This window comes from Nomascus leucogenys, chromosome 22a (assembly GCF_006542625.1).
Source record: "Nomascus leucogenys isolate Asia chromosome 22a, Asia_NLE_v1, whole genome shotgun sequence".
NCBI classification, from domain to species: Eukaryota; Metazoa; Chordata; class Mammalia; order Primates; family Hylobatidae; genus Nomascus; species Nomascus leucogenys.
This window is the reverse complement of record NC_044402.1, coordinates 29,962,833-29,983,286: the sequence shown is the minus strand read 5'-3', so window position 1 is coordinate 29,983,286 and position 20,454 is coordinate 29,962,833. Positions and strand designations below refer to the sequence as shown.

Below are 20,454 nucleotides of genomic sequence, written 5' to 3'. Positions count from 1 at the left end.
TTAAAGGTTTAATTGAAGAATTAATATTTCTTTTGGGAGTCTCAGCTCCTCTCAGATGATGGAGCAGCTTTCATTCATGTGGAACCAGCTCTTCTGGGGTGGGACCATGGAAATTTTCAGCCATCTCTGTTTTTTTCCTTTCAGTGTTCAAGGAGAAACCTAAATATCCCCCCAGCAGGGCCCAATCCCTGAGCTATGCCTTGACCTCTCCTGATGCCTCGTACTTAGGTTCCATCGCCCGGCTCTTCAAAAATCTCAACTTTGTGCTGCTTGTCATCACCTATGGTAAGGTGTCAATGTGTCTAGGAATGCATTTGAACTGGAAATGTTAGAGGAGAGGCCTGATGTGTCTCCATATATTACTCTTTCTAAATCCCAAATGTGCATGTAAAGTTGTTGTCTAGGGTCAATCCAGAGGACCCAGCTATGCCCAAGGGCCTTTGCATGTGTTGTAAAGTCCACCTAGAAATAATTTCTTCCCATGTCAGATTATCTGACAAATGCCTGTTGGTTCTCCAAGTCTCATCTCAGTATCACTTTTGTAAAGCAGTAGTAGGTAACTTTCCCTCTCTTACCATGCTATTCCTTGTATATCTTAACATCTGTCATTAAAAAAAAATTTTCTTTTTGCAGGCCTATTTCCCCATTAGACTGAACTCTCTAAGAGTGTGGATTTATGTTTTTCATCTTTATAGTTCCTCAGCAGTGGCTGGCCTTGAGTGACTATTCCAGTAGTTACTGAATTAGTTAATTAATTAATGCATGCATGCATATATGTGTCTCGTCACATGAGTCACTCCTCAACCAGTCCTCCCTCATCCTGTAATTGACTTCTATTTTATCTGAATGCACAACAACATCCCTCTTTCATTTCATTTGCTTGGCTCTTGGAAAGATAAATTGGAATCTTTATGCTAATGTGTTGGCTTTCTTTCCCAGCATGGTGTTTTCTGTATCTTATTTCAAAGCTGTAATAAGACTGTTGGATCGAACAAGGGCAAAGACAGAGCCTCGTGGCATTCCACTAAAGAGTGTCCTCCAGATGAATGCCAGTCTATTAGTCAGTACCCTTAGTTCAAGCTGCTACATATCTACCCACCTTTATTGCTATTCAGCCTACATTTGGTCATTTAATCCACCAGTTAAAGTTTGATTAAAACTAACAGTTAGCAAATCTGTGACATGGATAGTAACCATATGAAACAAAGAAATGAAATTGGTTTTGACATGACTTATTCTTAGTGAAACCCCAGTTGGCAATGGCTTCATGTTGCCTATAGACTCAAAAGCTATTGTTTTATAACAATAGTGCTTACTATGTGCCAGGTGCTTTTCATATCTGATTTTATTTAACTTCCAGTACACCTATGTGATGTTGGTACTAAAATTATCCCTATTTAACAGATGAGGAAACTAAACTCAAAGTGGCCAAATAACTAGCCCAAGGTCACACAACTTTCAAGTGGCAGAGCCAGAGTTCAAATACAAGTTTGTCTAACTCCAAAGTCTCATTCTTTTTCTTTTTTTTTTTTTTTTTTGAGACAGAGTTTTCCTCTTTTTGCCCATGCTGGAGTGCAGTGGTGCGATCTTGGCTCACTGCATCCTCCGCCTCCCTGGCTCAAGCAATTCTTCTGCCTCAGCCTCCCGAATAGCTGCGATTACAGGCATGTGCCACCATGCCCGGCTAATTTTTGTATTTTTAGTAGAGCTGGGGTTTTGTCATGTTGGCCAGGCTGGTCTCAAACTCCTGGCCTCAGGTGATCCACCCACCTCGGCCTCCCAAAGTGCTGGGATTACAGACATGAGCCACCGCACCCAGCCAAAATCTGCATTCTTAATGCCTGTTCTGTAATTGCTGATGTTCCTTCTTAGAATTGTGCCAGAGTTTCATTTTAGGCTCATCAATACATTTTATCTCAACTAAAATGTTTATCTGCTGAAACACTAGATAAGAGGTGGCTTCATCCTGGTAGAGGGGCAATCCTGTTTTTCAGGCATACATAGAAATTAGGTGACCTTTCATCTGGAATAGCTGTAGATGACCAGGTTCGTCTTCAAGATCTTGGTCCTCTGTTCCTCATTTCCTCAGGCTTCTCAATTCTCTGAGTATGTCTCCCCATTCATCTGCAAAATAAAGACAAAGTTTCTAATGCTTAGAGAAGTCCACCTAAGGAAGTTACAAGTTCCCTATCACTGGGAGTTATTCAAGCATAGATGGGACTAACCACTTGGTGGGAATGTTGTAGGGGATCTCAGGCTACAGTTGGATAGTGAAACCAGATGGCCTTTGGGGGCCCTTCTAGACTCAGGATTCCATGACTCTAAGAGCTTTTACTTTCGCTAGAGTTGGACATCATGAGTGCATTGACCTCTGACAACCATAAACCTTGTTGTATCTAACAAGAGGATATTTGAGGCCTACCTGGGATTCTAGGGCAGATGAGTGCTTCATAAATATTTTCTATGGCTGAAAATGGTGACAGTGGTGATAACTGGGCAATGGTCCCATTCCAAAGGCTGTGGTCCTCAGTGCTGGAGGTTGTTGGTGTTAGGGCCAGGTCACTGACTCCTGAGAACAAGAAACAGAGACAAAATATACCAGAAACATTGTTGCTCCTGGTCATCGAGGGGCTCAAGCCTAGGCCATGCTGTGGGGAGCAAAGCTACTCCTCCTCCTTCCTCTCACATGGCTGGTTGCTTACATGATCTTTAATCTGACAGAGTAGTTTTAATCCTGTACTTCTGGACACTTTTCCTTATCTATTTGATTAAATGATAACCCAGGAAATAAATAGGAAAGCACTTCTTGAATGGTGGAGTAAGGACCTTAGAAAATCCGCTCCTCTATAGAAACAAGAACAATGACAAAAAATATAAAAATGAATTTTTTCAGAACTTTTAACAAATGGCTTGCAACAATCCAAGCAGCATTTATTCAAGAGAAATGGCTAAATATCAGTAAGAACAGTGGGCCTTGCGTTTTCACTTGTCCTATTCCAAGCCCCTTCTTCCAGGCTCTGCAAGTAGCCTTGACTACTACAGCCTTGCAGCCATGGGGCTGTGACATCCAGCAGCCTCACAGCCATGGAGCTTTGAAAACCAACTGTCTCATAGCCATTGGAGGGAGCAAAGTTGATTTGGAGCTCTACCCCTGAGAATTACTATTTGACCTACCTAGCAGGTCCCCGGAAAAGCCCTATTCATAGGACATGTTGTTATTTAACCTGACTTGGAGTTTGCTCGTGGGAAAAGCCCTATTGCCAGGGCATTTGTTGAAAACAATCAATGGCACTGCTTAACATTGTAGCTGCCTGCAGTGGGGATAACAGTTGGGGTGAACAAGAGGCTGGCTGAAAATGCTGAAAGGAAACTCTGGAGAATATGATGTCCATATGGGGTTCTTTGCCAAAAAGAAAATGATTCTTAGACTGAATCACAGATTTGAAAAAATTTTTGATGGAGGAATCATGTTAATTGCTTTACATGCATTATCTCATTTAATTTTCAAAACAAACCCATGACATAAGCCCTTTGTTTCATTTTATACATGAGGAAACTGAGGCTCTAGAGTTTTAACTTCTTGGCCATAGGGCAAGAACTATAGGCACTTACTCTAACTGTTAATCTTTGCTTTCTTTTCCTACTGTGTTTGTTCCAAATTAAAACAAACAAAAACAAAAACAACTTTTTTTTTTTTTTAAACAGAGTCTCACTCTGTCACCAGGCTGGAGTGCAGTGGCATGATCTCGGCTCACTGCAATCTCCACCTTCCAGGTTTGAGCAATTCTCTTGCCTCAGCCTCCCGAGTAACTGGGATTACAGGTACCCACCACCACACCCAGGGAATTTTTGTGTTTTTAGTAGAGACAGGGTTTCACCATGTTGACCAGATTGGTCTTGAACTCCTGACCTCAGGTGATGTGCCCACCTTGGCCTCCCAACAAAAACAATTTTCTAAAATGCCCTCTATCGATTCAACTAGATGCTTTGAAATCCTCCAGAATTACCCCAGTCCTCCTAATCCCCTTGCAGTTTCAGATTGGACTTTGAAGAACAAAATGGTTCATACTTTTTACATTGTACACATAGTGTTCATATTTAGCTCTGAATTATATGCATTTAAAGAGCATGTGGCTGGGAATTAAGCAGGCAACAGCATTTCACAGGCACATGTATTGGACATGGGTGGACATGTCTTGGGTTAAGAGCCTTGAGTGCTGGACTTGTAAGTTCAGAGTTGGATCATAAGAAATGAGAGGTCTGAGTTTTGGTGTCAGCTCTGCCAGATACTGAGTGTACCACCTTCATCCATCTGTGCTGCCCATCCTTCATCTCTTTAATACTCTCCACCCCCACTAGAAAACAGTAATGATACTTACTTCCCATTGGAGTGTTCTGAGTGGAAGTGAAAGCTTTTAATGCAGTTGAGAATAAAGACATGGCATGCCTCCAGACTGCGAGTCTGCCATTGCCAGACTGCAATGCTATTGCATTGGTAAACTTACTGATTTCCAGCATTGCTTCTTTGGTCCAAACCAGATTTCACTAAGAGGAGGAGTAACTGTCCTGCAGCTGGTGGTATTGTATTTGTAGTGGCTTTTCAAGTGGTTCTCCAAGCTGATGAGTCAACTGCCCAGAACTGAGGTGCATCGATAATTGAAGGCCTTGGAGGAAATCGAGGGTCCAAGTGTTGCTGGCTTTTCCCTAGACTTCTGGCTGCACTCTTAGAGGTAGGGTTGAGAGATAAAATAAAGACCATCCAGTTAATTTGAATTTCAGATAAACAACAAATACTTTTAATATAAATATGTCTTATGCGATATTTGTGGCATATTTATACTAAGAACTATTATTTATTTTAAATGTATTTATTTACTATTTTTTTTCAAAATCTGGCAATTCAGTTTAGAGGGGAAGATGTGCAGGGGTTGAGCTCGTGCTTGATGTTGCTGAAATATCATATCAGTAAGAAATTGCCAGTAAAACACCCTCCCTCTGTCCTTCAACTTTGGCAATGCGGGAAGACTCAGGGAACCAGAAATTCCACCTGTCTGCCAGTGTCTTTGGTGTGTTTCACAGTAGGGGAGGGTGGGATGGAGAAAGGAACCTTCCTCTGGCTACCTTCTCTTTGTGTCTCTGGGTCTTGCATTCACATGGCCTCCTCTAATGTCTTATGATCAATGGCATAACAACTGCCCTGTTGAGAAGAATTGTTGAAAAGACTTCTCTTCTAGAAAATGGCATACTCAAAGGGCATACTTTTTCCATAGTTATGCCCCCAGCCTTGCTGCCAGCAAGATTATTCATGCTTCTGAATAAACTTCCAGTGCCTCTGGCATCTGAACTCGGAGCCTCAACTTGTGTATCCCAAGGTTCACCTTCCCTTGGGACTCTCAGCACTTTATCATTGTTCCACCTACATGGGCCTAGGGAGGGGGCTTCATGCCCCCTCTAAAATCCTGGCTGAGGAGTGGGCATAAAATCCTTCTCTGGATTCCCAGAAGCTTTGTCGAGGTCAAGCTGGCCCTTTAAAAAAAAAGGACTAAAGGGAAATGCAGAATAACCAAAACCCAAAGATGTGATCTGGGGTCAGTGTTTCCCAGACTTCCCTGAGGATAGGACCCCCTGGGGTGCTTGATTGAATGTGTGCATAGATTTCTGGAAATTCAAATTCAGAAAGTCTGGGTTGGGGCCTAGGAATCTGCTTTCTACCAGCATTCCAGATAATTCTGACTTGCAGCAGAGTTGAGAACCTCTGAGGTAGCTGTGTGATGGGTCTTGAAGCCTCTTCCCATCCCAGCTGCCTCCATGTAAACCCCACCACCTGGGAGCCTGGGTCTGGTCCCTGATCTTTTGTATCTTGAAGGCCATGTATTCTCAAATTCCAGACATTTTAACTAGTGCACTGGGGTTTTATTGTTGTAGTTGCTAAAGATGCAGATTCCTGGGCCCCATTCCAAGAGATTCTGATTCAGTAGTCTTTGGTAGGGCCTCAAAATCTGCAGTTTTAAACTTTAAGGAATTCTAATGTCAGTAGTCACTGGAACACAGTTTGAATAAAATTGTTATTGGCTGGGCTTGATGGCTCACACCTGTAATCCCAGCGCTTTGGGTGGCCAAAGTGGGAGGATAGTTTGAGGTCAGGAATTCAAGACCAGCCTGGTAAACATAGTGAGACCCCAAAAAATTTTTTACAAAGAAAAAAATTGTTTTTGACAAAGGAGAGAAAGAGACTCAGAATGATGACAGAGTCCTTTCTGCCTCTCTAAAGCCTGCCTCCTCAGTAAGTGGCACTACTCCCAGGTGACTGATTCCAGGAATGACCAGGCCTTTCAGGGAAGATCACATTTTCTCTTCCCTGGCCCAGCAGTCTCACCTTGCTGAGGATGATCAGACCTGAATAGAATGCAGTCATCTGTACTCCTGTAAGGGGTGCTCATGCAGGAAGGAGCATGCATTTCATTCCTGCCCTTCTGTGTGGGATGCCCAACCCCTTTGTTTGGGCAGTAGAGTGGACTTACGCTGGTTAACTGCGTCTGGCAACCTTTGACAATATGGTGAGGGACATCTAGACCAAAGATGGATTCAGAAAATATACATAAGCTCCTGATTCCTCTAAGGTGGGGTTGCAGATACAGTGGAACAGATTGGCAGCCTTCCAGGATGAACCCCTGCTCTTCCTTCCCTCCCGCTGCCCTTTAGCCCCAATTCAGTCTCCTGTCTGGCCTGGAGCAGGGATGGCTGTTTGTTAACCACACTGCTCTAGGGAGCCAGTGCTTCCACCTGGAGCACGATCAGAATCACCTGGGAGGCTTGTTCAAATGCAGATTGCCGGGGGCCTCACTCCCAGAGTTTCTGCTGCAATAGGTCTGGGGTGGAACAGAGACCACACTTTGGAAACTATTTCACTAAACTATTGAGCCCCAGAAAAACCACTCAGCTTCAGCAATATGGGTCAACCTGTTCAGGACTCTGTTCCCCAGGCCTTTATCAGGACCAGTGAGCACTGGTGTATTTTTTTTTTGCTCCCAGTCCTTCTGGATAATTTCCTTTCTTTTTCTGTGGTTTCTGCCCTCCTTGGCTCATCCCAGTTAGGAGAGCAGCTGTTCCCCTGAAGCTAAGCCTGAGTTGGAACATTCCTTGCCCTTTGCAGTGTCAGGCTAGGGCAGGCAAGAGGCTTAGAGAGGAGTGGGAGGAGTGAATGGGAAGAGGGGAGGAGACTATTTTCTTTCTTCTCCTTCCCACACTCTGACTCACTTTTCAGGAATGTCTCCTTATGGGACCTCTTGACTCGGAAATGGACTTTCTAAGTGGCTGAGTATGTGCTATGAAAGTTAGATGGGAATGCTGCTTGAATGAGATGTTGCTGAGAGCCTCATGATCATTGCAACCATCAGCCTGTCAGTTGTAGTGACGTTCAGGGACATGTCTGGGTTTGTTGGCCCACTGTGGCTCTGTGCTGCTCAGGAGACTGCATTGAGCCCAACCTTGTTGCATCCCTGGGGTGAACTGCTGGGAGAGGCTGGGACATGAGGAAATTGTTCATGACCTGAGCTGGGAAAATCTGATTCAATGATCAGCTTTGTGAGGATGTAAACCAGAGTGATTAAGATCAAGAAATCTGGAGCCACAGGGCCTGAGTTCAAATCCAGCTCCGTCACTTAATACCTATGTGATTGCAAAGCAAATTATTTCCCATTTTGCAAGATAATTTGACCTTTGCTTAACTTTGTATCTTTTACCCCCTGGGAACCTGATAAAGGGAGTATGTCAACTACCTTTAGGCAACATTGCTTACGATAAAAATGTCCTCTGGTGATACAAATGGACAGAGAGACCTATTCATTCTTGTGGGAAGCCATTCTTTGTGCTTCTCTGAGTACAATGACTCTTTTCACTGGCCTGTCACTTATGGGGCCCCTGGAAGCTACCCCTATGGAATTGTTACAAGTAATAGTGGCACCTGTGAGCATTAAGCCAGGATGGTTGCCATACCCACCTTCCCTTGCACCTTAGCCATCATCTGAAAGACAGTAGCTTCCAGAAGGCTATATGAACTGGGGTTCTATGGATTGGTTCCATTGAAGAGGAACTCCTGAGGCTGCCCTGCCCACAAGCTATGTGTCCTGCCTTACACCCTTCCAAGTAAATCTAATATGGAGTGTGCCGGTAGTAGTCTTGTGAGCCTCAATGCTTAGTTAAAGTTAGAAAGACCCCCGGCGGGCATTATGGAGTGGCAGTATGTTATTTTAACTCTGTGTGCATCTTTATTATCTCTAAAATGGTGATGATAATACTACCTGCTTTCTAGAGTTGTTATAAAGTGTCTAATCCATCGGTATGTGCAGCCGCCATTGTCATCATCATCATCACCATTGAAGGGAGGCCAGCAGGCCTTTTCTCCTTTGGGTCAGTTCCAGTCTCAGCTACTCACTTGCTGTATGGCTTTGGACAAAGGACCTTACTCGCTAAAGATACAGCCTTTCACAGCATATTCTAGGTGCTCCTTTGGTGAATGAATTGGTAAAGTAGGAGAGTCAACTGAATGCTCTTTAGGATCGCTTCTAGTTCCATGTAATAGATTGTGTGTGACATTGAATCAGCAAAGAAAGTTGGAGGAGGAATGGAGAAAGAGGAGAGAAATCACCTGCAGAGGGAGTGGTGTCAGAGGTCAGAGGTCTGGAGCAGCCTCAAGAAGGGGCAGGGTCATCAGGAGGAGGAAGGTGTCCAGGACTCCTACTGACCACCCCTTGGATCTACCCAACACTTTAGAAGAATGTAGATGACTCTGCCCTGGGAGTAATACTCAACAGAGTCTATTTTCCAGGGCAAATTAAAGGGATCAGAGAGCAATAGTGTGTGGCTAAGGGAAGGTTAAATGGTTACTTTTGGTTGTTTTGAAGTATTTCTTTGAGAAAACTGCAGAGTAGCCTCAGACCTCCCTGGAGTTTTCTTCTCTGAGGATACTGCTCAGAGTGGCAGTGAGATGAGGATTTCTGCCCACCCCCCAAATGCTGGGGGAGAAGTTAGCAATGGCCCCAGAAGAAAGCTGACCCTAATGTTATATTTCTCGCTCCCTCTTCAGGTCTGAATGCTGGTGCTTTTTATGCCTTGTCCACTCTGCTGAATCGCATGGTGATCTGGCACTACCCGGTAAGGGAGTTCCCTAAGCATGTTGGGCCTCAAGATGATATAGTTTCTAAGTCTGTCTTGGCAGGACCTGGGATGACGGTTAAGTCTTCGTTCCCCCCCGTTCTAGGTAGTGTGATATGGTGGTATGCTTATGGGATTTGGCGGGAGATGGCCTTAGATCTCAACCCTAGCTTTGGTGGTACTAAACTGTGTGATGATTTGACAGTGTGACAAGCTAGTTAGTGTTTCTGAGCTCTCATTTCTTTTTTCTGCAAAAGAAGCATAATTACTTCTTGCAAGATTCTTTTTAGGATCAGATAGTAAATAATGACACTTGTGTATGTATACATAATTATATATGATACATGTATTTATTATACAGCATAGTGCCTGGCAACACTGTTGGCAAATATATATATAAAATATTTCTGAATTTAAATGTTTCCAGAGCCCATGAGGGCTGGGCTGGATGCTGGGAATGGAATACTGAGTGGCCTGGAGTCAGGAATACAGAGATCCAACCCTCTTTTGAAAGGACTAGGCCCTCACACTTGCGGAAGTGGTAGGCTATGTGGCTAAGTGTCCTAGTTTTGGAGTTCAAAGGCCTGAGTTCAGATCCTAGCTTTGCACTTAACATATGCCTTGTGACCTTGGGCTAGTAGGTTAATCTCATTGTGCCTGTTTCTTCATCTGCAAAATGGAGAAGACTGACTCCTAACCTTATGATGGGGAATGGAAGGGAGTAAATGAGATAATGATATAAAACCTTAGGCATGGTGCCTGGCTTATAGTAAGCACTCAAAAATATATAACGATTATCTTTCCATTTCTCTTGGCATTGATAGTTCAAAAAAACCTAAGAATGGAAATTTTAACATATACATTTTAAATTCCCCATCTGTGAAATGGAATTAATGACAGATAAGATAGAAGAGTTGCTGTGAGGTTTACATTTTTAAAAAAATTTGCCTAAAAGTAGTTCTAAGAACAGATTTGGTTCATCCTTGTACTCCAGCATCCAATATCATGCACACACAGTCAGGGTTATATTGTTGGGAGGAGTAGTTATTCTAGAATTTTCTCCTAGGCCATCTTCTTACAGTCCATCTTGTCCTGATACATTCTGAATATTAACTCTGATGGAGCCTGAGTTACCTGCCTTTGTTCCTTCACCCCATGGTGACTGTGCTCTGTCCCGGGTCTTGTCCCATCGCCGGGTGATCTTTGGGGCTATGGTTTCCCCAGGGGGAAGAAGTGAATGCTGGAAGAATTGGCCTGACGATCGTCATTGCAGGAATGCTTGGGGCTGTGATCTCAGGAATCTGGCTGGATAGGTCCAAAACCTACAAGTAAGTGACTCATCCTCTTGGACTGAGAATTGGGGACCTGTTTTTTGAAATGACATATTCATAAGCAACATGACTCCAAGTCATCGTTGGGAGATCCTAGTGGCCAAGCAGGTCATTCAAGTTTGACTTCTCTGAGCCTCAGTTTCCTCATTTATCAAATGAGGGAAGCTATTCCCTTCTTAAGATCCCCATAGGATCTTAGGAAGATGAGAGCTACTGGACTTGAAGGCCTAGCATAGTCCTCTTCCCCATCCCCACTCTCTAAGTATCTTTGCGAAAGTGGCAGAGGAGGGAGAAATGAAAATGAATGGGAAAAAAAAATCTCAGCAGTGGAAAGTTTGTGGAAACCCCAAAGAGTGGAGATGAGGAGGAGGTGATTTCACTGCCCTGTTCTCATGGCACCTTGTGGACCCCATGGGGTTAACCAAGGTGCTCTGAGCTTTCTCCAGTTTGCAGTGTATATTATTTTCTAATTATTAATACCTTGCTGGTAAATATTGTAACATACTTTGGACCTGAAAGCCCAGTGCACTTCTAAGAGCCTGGAGCTATTTTAAAAGGTTTTATCAGGCTGGGCGCAGTGACTCACATCTCTAATCCCAGCACTTTGGGAGGCCGAGGCAGGAGGATTTCTTGAGTCTAGGAGCTCAAAACCAGCCTGGGCAACATGGTGAAACCCCATCTCTACAAAAAATACAAAAATTAGCTAGACATAGTGGCACACACCTGAAGTCCCAGCTACTTGGGAGGCTGAGGTAGAAGGATCGCTTGACCCAGGAGGTGGAGGTTGCTGTGAACTGAGTTCACGCCACTGCACTCCAGCCTGGCTCAAGAAAAAAAAGAAAAGAAAAAGTTTTATCAGTGTGCACATGGGTAAACAAAAATTAAAAGTTTTTAGTGAATGCCAAGCCACTACCCGCCCCATGGATGCCAAATCAGCAGAAGAATCTGCATTTGTAGAAAGCAGCCTGGGTGTCTCCATTCAGCAGCTGGCCTTGGAGAAAATCCTCTGGCGAACAGCAGCCCAACATCCTTCCCTTGTGATTTTCCAGTGCTCCCCGTTCACTGGGTACTCAGTTAGCACTGGCTGGCGGGGCAGCTGCTGGGCTGTACTGTACTGGGGCAGAGCAGTGTCCCCAGCTGCTCTGTCAAGGCCTCCAAAGTTCCCAGTATCTGCAGGCAACAGACAGTGGCAGACCTGTTCTCTGCCACACAAACCCGCTTCTGTGAGGCTCTGGTCAGACCAGGTCTCATTCCGGCTGCCCTAATCAAAGGCCAATTGAGACCATCCCTAGGGAGGTGGCGACGAGGAGCCTGGCTCGGCTTAATTACTGCTGGCGGGGCTTGGCCGCCATCTCATCGCTGCCATCTGTTAGTTGCTTGCTTTAGCCAGACACAAGAGCAGTGAGGACTGGCCATCCCCAAACCACTGAATAGCAGTGTCCCTTTTTCCAGGGCTTGCTCTGCGGCAGGAGGAGGGAGGGATTGGAATGCTGGCTGGGCTGGGACATGGGCAGCCAGATGATTCAGATGAATTAGAAAAGATAATGAGAGGACTGGGAAGGACACTTTCTCAGCCCTCTTCAGAACCTAGATGTCACCAGTTCCTAGCGTCACGTGATGTCTAAATCCAGTGGTCAGCACGAGATATTTTTCTCCCTGTGCCACTACCCAGGCAGAGAAAGGGCAACTCCCAGTGGGACGAGAGCTCTGTGATCTCATCATTTCGGAGCCAGTCCTCGTCACTCTAAGGCTCCCAGATTTGTCTAGTTTTGTTTGGAGGTTGGAAATTGGGTGGTGAGGTCTGTTTATCTCAGGCTGGGACTACAAATAGTTTTTCTAAACTGGTCAGTGGTTTAGGATGAAGCTATGGTTAAAGCTTCATCCTGGTGAGCTTGTGGGATCATTGGGCGAGACTGGCGTCTATGACGTTGCTTTCAGCAGAGTTGGTGGGAAGAGTGTGAGGGAGGAGCGTGAAGGGAGGAGGAAGCTCCTCTACCCTTAGCAGCTGCTTTGAAGCACCAGGTGGGAGCAGCATCCTTTGGAGACTCTGACCTTGAGCTCTTCCAAAGATGCAACCACATAGTGCATTGTTATTCCTGCATGCAGTAGCAGAAGGGACACAGGTTTCAAATCGGGCTCTGAGTTCACATCCCAGCTCTGCATTTATTCAGCTGGTGACTTTGGACAAGTAACTTGAGTGGCCTGAGCTTCAGTTTCTTCATTGGTAAAATGAGAAATCGTCAGATATTTCTTACAGGATTTTTGTAAAGGTTGAATTGAAATAATAAATGCATATGAAGTGCTTCACAGAATCTGGCACTCAAGAGATGGAGGGTTTAGTTTGACACAACCATAGTGTGCTGGTTGGTGCCTCCACCATGATTCTGGCTTCAGGGGTGATGTGTAAAAAAAAGCTTTAAAGATTTTGGCTGGGTGCGGTGGCTCACGCCTGTAATCCCAGCACTTTGGGAGGCCGAGGCGGGCAGATCATGACGTCAGGAGATCGAGACCATCCTGGCTAACACGGTGAAAGCCTGTCTCTACTAAACAAACTACAAAAAACATTAGCCGGGCGTGGTGGTGGGCACTTGTAGTCCCAGCTGCTCGGGCGGCTGAGGCAGGAGAATTCCGAACCCAGGAGGCGGAGCTTGCAGTGAGCCAAGATCGAGCCACTGCCCTCCAGCCTGGGCGACAGAGCAAGACTCCGTCTCAAAAAAAGAAAGAAAGAAAGAAAGAAGAAAGAAAGAAAGAAGAAAGAAAGAATAAAGAAGGAAGGAAGGAAGGAAGGAGAAAGAAAGAAAGAAAGAAGAAAGAAAGAAAGAAAGAAAGAAAGAAAGAAAGAAAGAAAGAAAGAAAGAAAGAGAGACAAGAAAAGCTTTAAAGCGTTCATCATCTGAGTCCTGATGTTCATGGTAGGGGGGCAGAGGGATGTGCAGTGCCTGTGCCCTGCCTTAGGTAGTGCAGGGAGAAGAATGCAGGTCGAATTGCAGGAGTTGGGGCTGCAGCAGAGTCCTAGGTGGGCAACATGGGAAGAGAACTGCTGGAGGGGCACAGGAGGGGTGAGCCGGAAATAGAAACCAAGACTTGCTGATGGTACTCCTGAGGGGACTGACACAGGGAAATGTAACAGGGAGTGGGCGAAGATAGAGAAGGTTTCTCACATTGGCTTTGGAAGTCAAGCACTCAGTTCAGGCCGAGAGAATATTCTCTCTTAGTTCCTGCTCTCTGGAGTGGAGTAGTTCAGACTCAACAGAAAAAGCTTTGCTGGGCCAGGCACAGTGGCTCACGCCTCTAATTCGAACACTTTGGTAGGCCGAGGCGGGCAGATCACCTGAGGTCAGGAGTTCGAGACCAGCCTGGCCAACATGGCGAAACCCCATCTCTACTAGAAATACAGAAAATTAGCCAGGCATGGTGGCACATGCCTGTAATCTCAGCTACTTGGGAGGCTGAGGCAGAAGAATCGCTTGAACCCGGGAGGTGGAGGTTGCAGTGAGCTGAGATCACGCCACTGCACCCCAGCCTGTGTGACAAGAGCAAAACTCCATCTCAAAAAAAAAAGGACAAAAGAAAAAAAAAAGAAAAGAAAAGACTTTGCTGGGTCTGTTGGTCTGTTCAAGTAGGGACAGGAAGAACTTGTAGGTGACAGAGAGCACTGCCCAGCATTGTCATGGGTCTTGGGATAAAGCAGACAAGCAGAATTGGACAGCTTCTGGGGTAGTCCTGAACGTCACTGCCACCTCATCATGGCTGATGTTTGTCCTGTTTTTTCTTTTTTCTGCTAAGGGATGGGAGAAGGAGAAAGGGCTTTGCCCTTCTTGTCTGTGGCTAGGACATGACAAGTCAAGGGGCAGCTTGATATTGTTGAGTGGGTTCTACAGAAAGGGAACAAAGATATTGTAAGATGGCTTCATACTTTACTAGTCTTACCCTTTGTAGCATTGATCATGATGTAATTAAATAATTTTTTTGTGTGATCATTGTCTGTCAGTGTCCATCACCCTCATGGAGAGAAAGTTCTATGAAAGAAAATGTCCAAGAACAAGGCCAGGCCTTGGCCTTGTAAGGCCTGTAATCCCAGCACTTTAGCAGGCCAAGGCAGGTGGAACACTTGAGGTCAGGAGTTCAAGACCAGCCTGGCCAACATGGCAAAACACCGTCTCTATGAAAAATACAAAAATTAGCCAGGCGTGATGCGCACAACTGTCCCAGCTACTCAGCAGGCTGAGGCACAAGAATTGCTTGAGCCCAGGAGGTGGAGGTTTCAGCGAGCTGTGATCACGCCACTGCACTCCAGCCTGGGCAACAGAGCAAGACACTGTCTCTGAAAACAAAACAAAACAAAACAAAACTCCAAGAACATAGCAGAGGGCTTGACATGCAGCAGATACTTAATAGATGCTTGTGGAATAAATGAATGAATGAGCCTATTAAAGTCAGAAGTGTTTGATTCAATTTCTTTGCCTCTACTTGTAGAGAGACGACCATGGTAGTCTATATCATGACACTGGTGGGCATGGTGGTGTACACATTTACCTTGAACCTGGGACACCTGTGGGTAGTGTTCATCACTGCTGGCACAATGGGGTAAGTTTCACCTCTGGCTGATTTATTAGAAAACACCATGCCATGGCTCCCAGAGCTTCCAGCATCCTAGAATGCAATATTGATGCCTTTGCTGCCTTCTCACTGACCTCAGGAGATACGGACACGGTGCCCAGGGGTCTTGGTAATACTTGTAGTACTTCCAAAGGCAGCCTGGGCTGTCTGTTATTTTGGGATGGAATGAAGCATGAAGCACATCCTTCCCGACCTCTTGGAGGCTAGAACCTGTTTAGAGTCTTTTTTAGCTTTGCCTGGACAACGTGGGATTATGGAAAGTACACAGGGCTTGGAACCAGAGACTCTGGGTCCTGGTCTCAGTTTTGTTGCTGCCTACCTGTTAGACCATGGGCACAGCACTTGACCATTCTGAGCCTCAATTTCCTCATCTGTAAAGAAAGATAATAAATCCCAGCACTTTGGGAGGCCGAGGCAGGCGGATCACGAGGTCAGGAGATCGAGACCACGGTGAAACCCCGTCTCTACTAAAAATACAAAAAAAATTAGCCGGGTGTGGTGGCGGGCGCCTGTAGTCCCAGCTACTCGGAGAGGCTGAGGCAGGAGAATGGCGTGAACCCGGGAGGCGGAGCTTGCAGTGAGCCGAGATTGCGCCACTGCACTCCAGCCTGGGTGACAGAGCGAGACTCCGTCTCAAAAAAAAAAGAAAGATAATAGTGGCCTGCCTTGTTGAGTTGTTGGAGAGATTGAGAAAGATAATAGATATGAAAGCATCAAGAAGCGTGGTGCAAATGTAAGAAATTAAAGTTGCTAGGTGCGGTGGCTTGATGCCTGTAATCCCAGCACTTTGGGAGGCCAAGGCAGGCAGATCACGAGGTCAGGAGTTCAAGACCAGCCTGGCCAATATAGTGATACCCCATCTCTACTAAAAAATACAAAAATTAGCCAGGCATGGTGGCACACACCTGTAGTCCCAGCTACTTGGGAGGCTGAGGCAGGAGAATCGCTGGCACCTGGGAGGCGGAGGTTGCAGTGAGCCAAGATCGAGCCACTGCACTCCAGCCTGGGAGACAGAGTGAGACTCTGTCTCAAAAAAAAAAAAAAAAAAAGAGAAATTAAAGTTGGAATTTTCTAGACCTGTTGTATGAGAAAACATAGGAAACAATACCTCTTTCACAGGAGTCTTTGTTCAGCTCTGCTTCCCAGTTATTTTCCTATGGGCAGTATATGAGTGTGTGTGTGTGTGTGTGTGCGTGTGTGTGTGTGTGTGTCTGTCTGTGCATGTGAAAGAGAGAAAGAGGGAGAGAGCACGTGCTGGCACTCAGTCCTCAGCTGGCTCTTCTCTGGATGGAAATAAGGAGGACTCTAAGCTCCTCCTTCCAGGTCCCAGAGAGCCACGGAGATGCTGCTCAGTATCCAGGAACTTCCCACTCCCAGCACAGGACCTGTGTACCCAGGACATAGTCTTTCAGCTGAAGGTTGAACACACCAGGCATCCTTGCCCCTTCTGTAAATGCTGACTCTGGCTGTCACTGATGGCAAGATGGAGAAGCAGCAAGGGATCCCAGAGGCCTGCTGAGCACAAGGTCTCCCTGTGAACTTCTTCCTGGCCTTCAGGGGTGCCCCTCTCCTTGGTATGACCACTTAGAGGATGCCCAGATCATTAGAGGGCCTAGTATGTCTTGGTGGGAAGAAACAAAACAACAAAGGGAGTCCTAAGGGAGGAGGTGGGCTCCCCATCCTTCTTGTTCTGGAAGTTCTTCATCCCCTTGTTTCTCTGGTCTGGACTTCAGCTTCTTTATGACTGGCTATCTCCCACTGGGATATGAGTTTGCTGTGGAGCTCACGTACCCAGAATCAGAAGGCATCTCCTCCGGCCTCCTCAACATATCTGCACAGGTAGAGCTCGTATTTCCTGTTTGTTTCCTGGCTGGGAGGGCATTGCATCATGGCAGCTCAGTTCTTCCTCATGAGTTAGTTGACTGGGCCCTTGTTTCCTATCTTCTTTATGCCTTTCTAGGTATTTGGGATCATCTTTACCATCTCCCAGGGCCAGATTATTGACAACTATGGAACCAAGCCTGGGAACATCTTCCTGTGTGTGTTCCTTACTCTTGGAGCAGCCCTCACTGGTGAGTTGGAGCCTGAGGGCAAGATGAGGCTCAGGTTGGCAATTTGGGACCCTAGTTTCTCGATGGAGCAACAGATGAGTACGTACGTAGGGGGACAGATGGAAGGGTTTGTTGGGGGATCTGTCTGGGAGGCAGCACATTGTTTTGGTAGAATGAGCATGGGTTTTGGAGCCAGAAGACTCATGTTGGAATCCCAGACTGTGACACTGACTTCCATAGCTATTGACCTTGGACAAGTGGACCAACCTCTGGGAACCTCAGTTTTTAATCTGTAAAATGAGGATTGTTGTGATGATTAGAGCAATGTGTGCCAAGTCCCTGATCCATAAGTGAAGGCCACTGTCATTGTTGGCTTCTGCCTGTCAGGGACGGCAGTGATCCTCGGGCTCTCTCAAGTTGGCTGATGGTGCCCTCAGCCACCAGCTCTCTTGACTATCTGAAGTAAGTTTGGGATACCTGTGACCCTTAGGAAATGAAGGTTTCTTCTCTTGGATGAACGTGATAACTGTGTTTTTGTCTCTCTTCCTTCTCAATCTATCACCCTTAGCATTCATTAAGGCAGATCTCCGGAGACAGAAAGCAAACAAAGAAACTCCTGAGAATGTGAGTATGTGGGAGCTTTGTGGGGCTGAGATCAGGGTCCAAGCCTTTTGATGAGGATGTGGCAACATAGATGGGGCAGGGAGAACTCCCACAGGGACTGGTTTTGTCATAGCTGGGAGACCAGTTCATCACTTACACATGGCATCCTAAGACTTTCCTCAGTGGGCGTTTTTGGCAATTGCTTTCTTGCTACCCTTTCTCGGACTCTTCTCCCACTTCCTACCCTCTTCCTGGAGCCCCCGGCCTCATCCCCAGACTGTTGTCACAGGCTGCTGAACAGCGCCCCTGACTGGATCTTGAGCCAAGTCCTGAGGCTCTGGCTCCACTGCTTTCAGCCTGGGGTCAGTGGCTGGGGAGGAAGGGGAAGCCCGGCTCCACCACTCTGTCATGGCAGTGGTGGCCCTAAGGCTGTGACTCTCCTGGCATGTGACAACTCCTTAGGCAGGGCCATGGGGACAGAGCCAAAGAGTTGCCAGTAGGGCTCTGAAAGGACAAGTCAGGAAGCAGGAGCTGGCGAGGTAGGAGAGGAGAGGACCAGGAGTATGACCTAGAACAGAAAAGTGTTTTCCATCTGTTCTAACAAGCCGGGAACCACTTTAAACAAAATGTTAGGTATCAAATCTGAGTGATGATGAAAGGAATTTCAAATCTGAGAAAGGGTAAAGGTAAGATATTTCTTCAAAAATTAAAAAAAAACTTATAGAGGTAACACATGCTCTTTGTAGAATAAGTAAAAAATACAGAAAAGTGTACAAAATTTACAAATCATCCCGTAATTTCTTCATTTAGAGATGAGATGCTTTTTTGCATTGATTGCTGCATGTCTGTATCCACTTATAATATATACATGGATATATGAATATGTGTATATAAATGCATATTTTTAAACAAAAATAAAACTGCTTTTTTCACTTATTGCAAGCACTTTATCAGGCAACTAGTCTCTTACAACATACTTTTTTTTTTTTGAGACAGAGTCTTGCTCTGTCACCTAGGCTGTAGTGCAATGGTGCGATCTCAGCTCACTGCAGCCTCTGCCTCCCGGGTTCAAGTGATTCTCATGCCTCAGTCTCCCAAGTAGCTGGGATTGCAGGTGCACGCCACTATGCCCAGCTAATGTTTGTATCTTTAGTAGAGACGGGGTTTCACCATGTTGGCCAGGCTGGTCTCAAACTCCTGACCTCAAATGACCCACCAGCCTTGGCCTCCCGAAGTGCTGGGATTACAGGATTGAGCCACTGTACCCGGCCTACAACATACTTTTAATGCCTGCATAGTGTTCCTTTATATGGATAAGCCATGATTTACTTAGCAATTTTCCTGTCTGTGGACATTAAGGTTGTTTTGAATTGTTACAAATAATATTGTGATTAATATGTTGGAAACTGAATCTTTGTGCATGTTCTCAAGTACCGTATTTCCTGGAGAAATGGATTAATGGTCATGCCCATTTCAAAGACTTTGGTATGTGTTGCTAAACTGTCCTCTAGAAAGGTACTTTGAGTACCAGCAATTTCTATTGCTAGGCAGTCATATGAGCGCCAACACTGAGTATTTTTCATTTTGAAAATCTTTGCCAATTTTCTAAGGCAAGAGATATCTGTAAGGGATATTTTTAGTGTTTGAAGGATCTGTGTTGGCAGATAGATGATATCTTTAGGTCTTTACTATTTGTCTTTTGCTATTACGTTCTAGAGTTGGCAGGCAGCAGCAGACAAGCATGTGGAAGAAGGAGCCTAGAACAGGAAGTTCACTGGGGAGACAGGGAAGGCCTTTCAGCAGGAATGATGTTCTTTAGTTCTGTGTCAGGGCCACAGTATGGCCACTGTGGAGATGGATTTTCACCCACGCTGAGTACGAGGGGACATAATGATTTGGTACACTGGCCGGGCGCGGTGGCTTATGCCTATAATCCCAGTACTTTGGGAGGCCAAGGTGGGCGGATCAGGAGTTTGAGACCAGCCTGGCCAACATGGTGAAATCCTATCTCTACTAAAAATACAAAAATTAACCAGGCTAGTGGCGCACGCTTGTAATCCCAGCTACTCGGGAGGTGGAGGTTGCAGTAAGCTGAGATCGTGCCACTGCACTCCAGCCTGGGTGACAGAGCAAGACTCCATCTCGAAAAAAAAAAGAGAGAGAGAGAAATGATTTGGTACACTTGGGTAAATATATGTATAGTGAGTCTGGGAAAAGGTGCCTAGTGAAAGGTTTCAGTTTGGAACGTGATGTATTATGTCAAGTGACATGAGATTTTGCTGTGTTGACTTTATAACCTGTGTTTATGTTGACAGACATAGGCAAATGAAGAAAATAAAAATCACCTATAATCCTGCTTCCCAGAGATAACCTAGTAGCATTTCTAGTGTGGTAGTCTATGGACATGCTTGTGTATATTTTGTTTTCTACCCTGCTTATTTACTTAGTATAGCTTGATAACATTTCTACACTATTACATTATACCACAACCTCATGTCTACTGTATGTTTCCATCTCACTCAATATTTCAGTTGTTCCACTGTTTCAGTATTCTTGCAGCCAGCTCTTTGTGCACATGGACCAGGTTTGTTAATCAAGGTTACAATTGTTGGCTCAGTCTCTTTTGAGTGTGGGGTGCTGGAAATAGCGCTGAGTAGGAATAAGAGCCTTAGGTTCCAATAAATGGTGCTCACCTG

General features: G+C 45.5%; 1 protein-coding gene across 1 annotated transcript in view; it reads left to right on the top strand.

Annotated features, from left to right (window-relative positions):
- Positions 1–20,454, top strand: part of FLVCR2 (feline leukemia virus subgroup C cellular receptor family member 2) — a 68,049-nt gene that overhangs the window by 45,039 nt on the left and 2,556 nt on the right. The window contains exons 3-9 of the mRNA XM_012498137.2: positions 145–285; positions 9,086–9,153; positions 10,378–10,481; positions 14,961–15,071; positions 16,838–16,943; positions 17,065–17,176; positions 17,724–17,779. Of these exons, the coding sequence (XP_012353591.1) occupies positions 145–285; positions 9,086–9,153; positions 10,378–10,481; positions 14,961–15,071; positions 16,838–16,943; positions 17,065–17,176; positions 17,724–17,779 (698 nt within the window). The remainder of the gene's footprint in view (positions 1–144; positions 286–9,085; positions 9,154–10,377; positions 10,482–14,960; positions 15,072–16,837; positions 16,944–17,064; positions 17,177–17,723; positions 17,780–20,454) is intronic.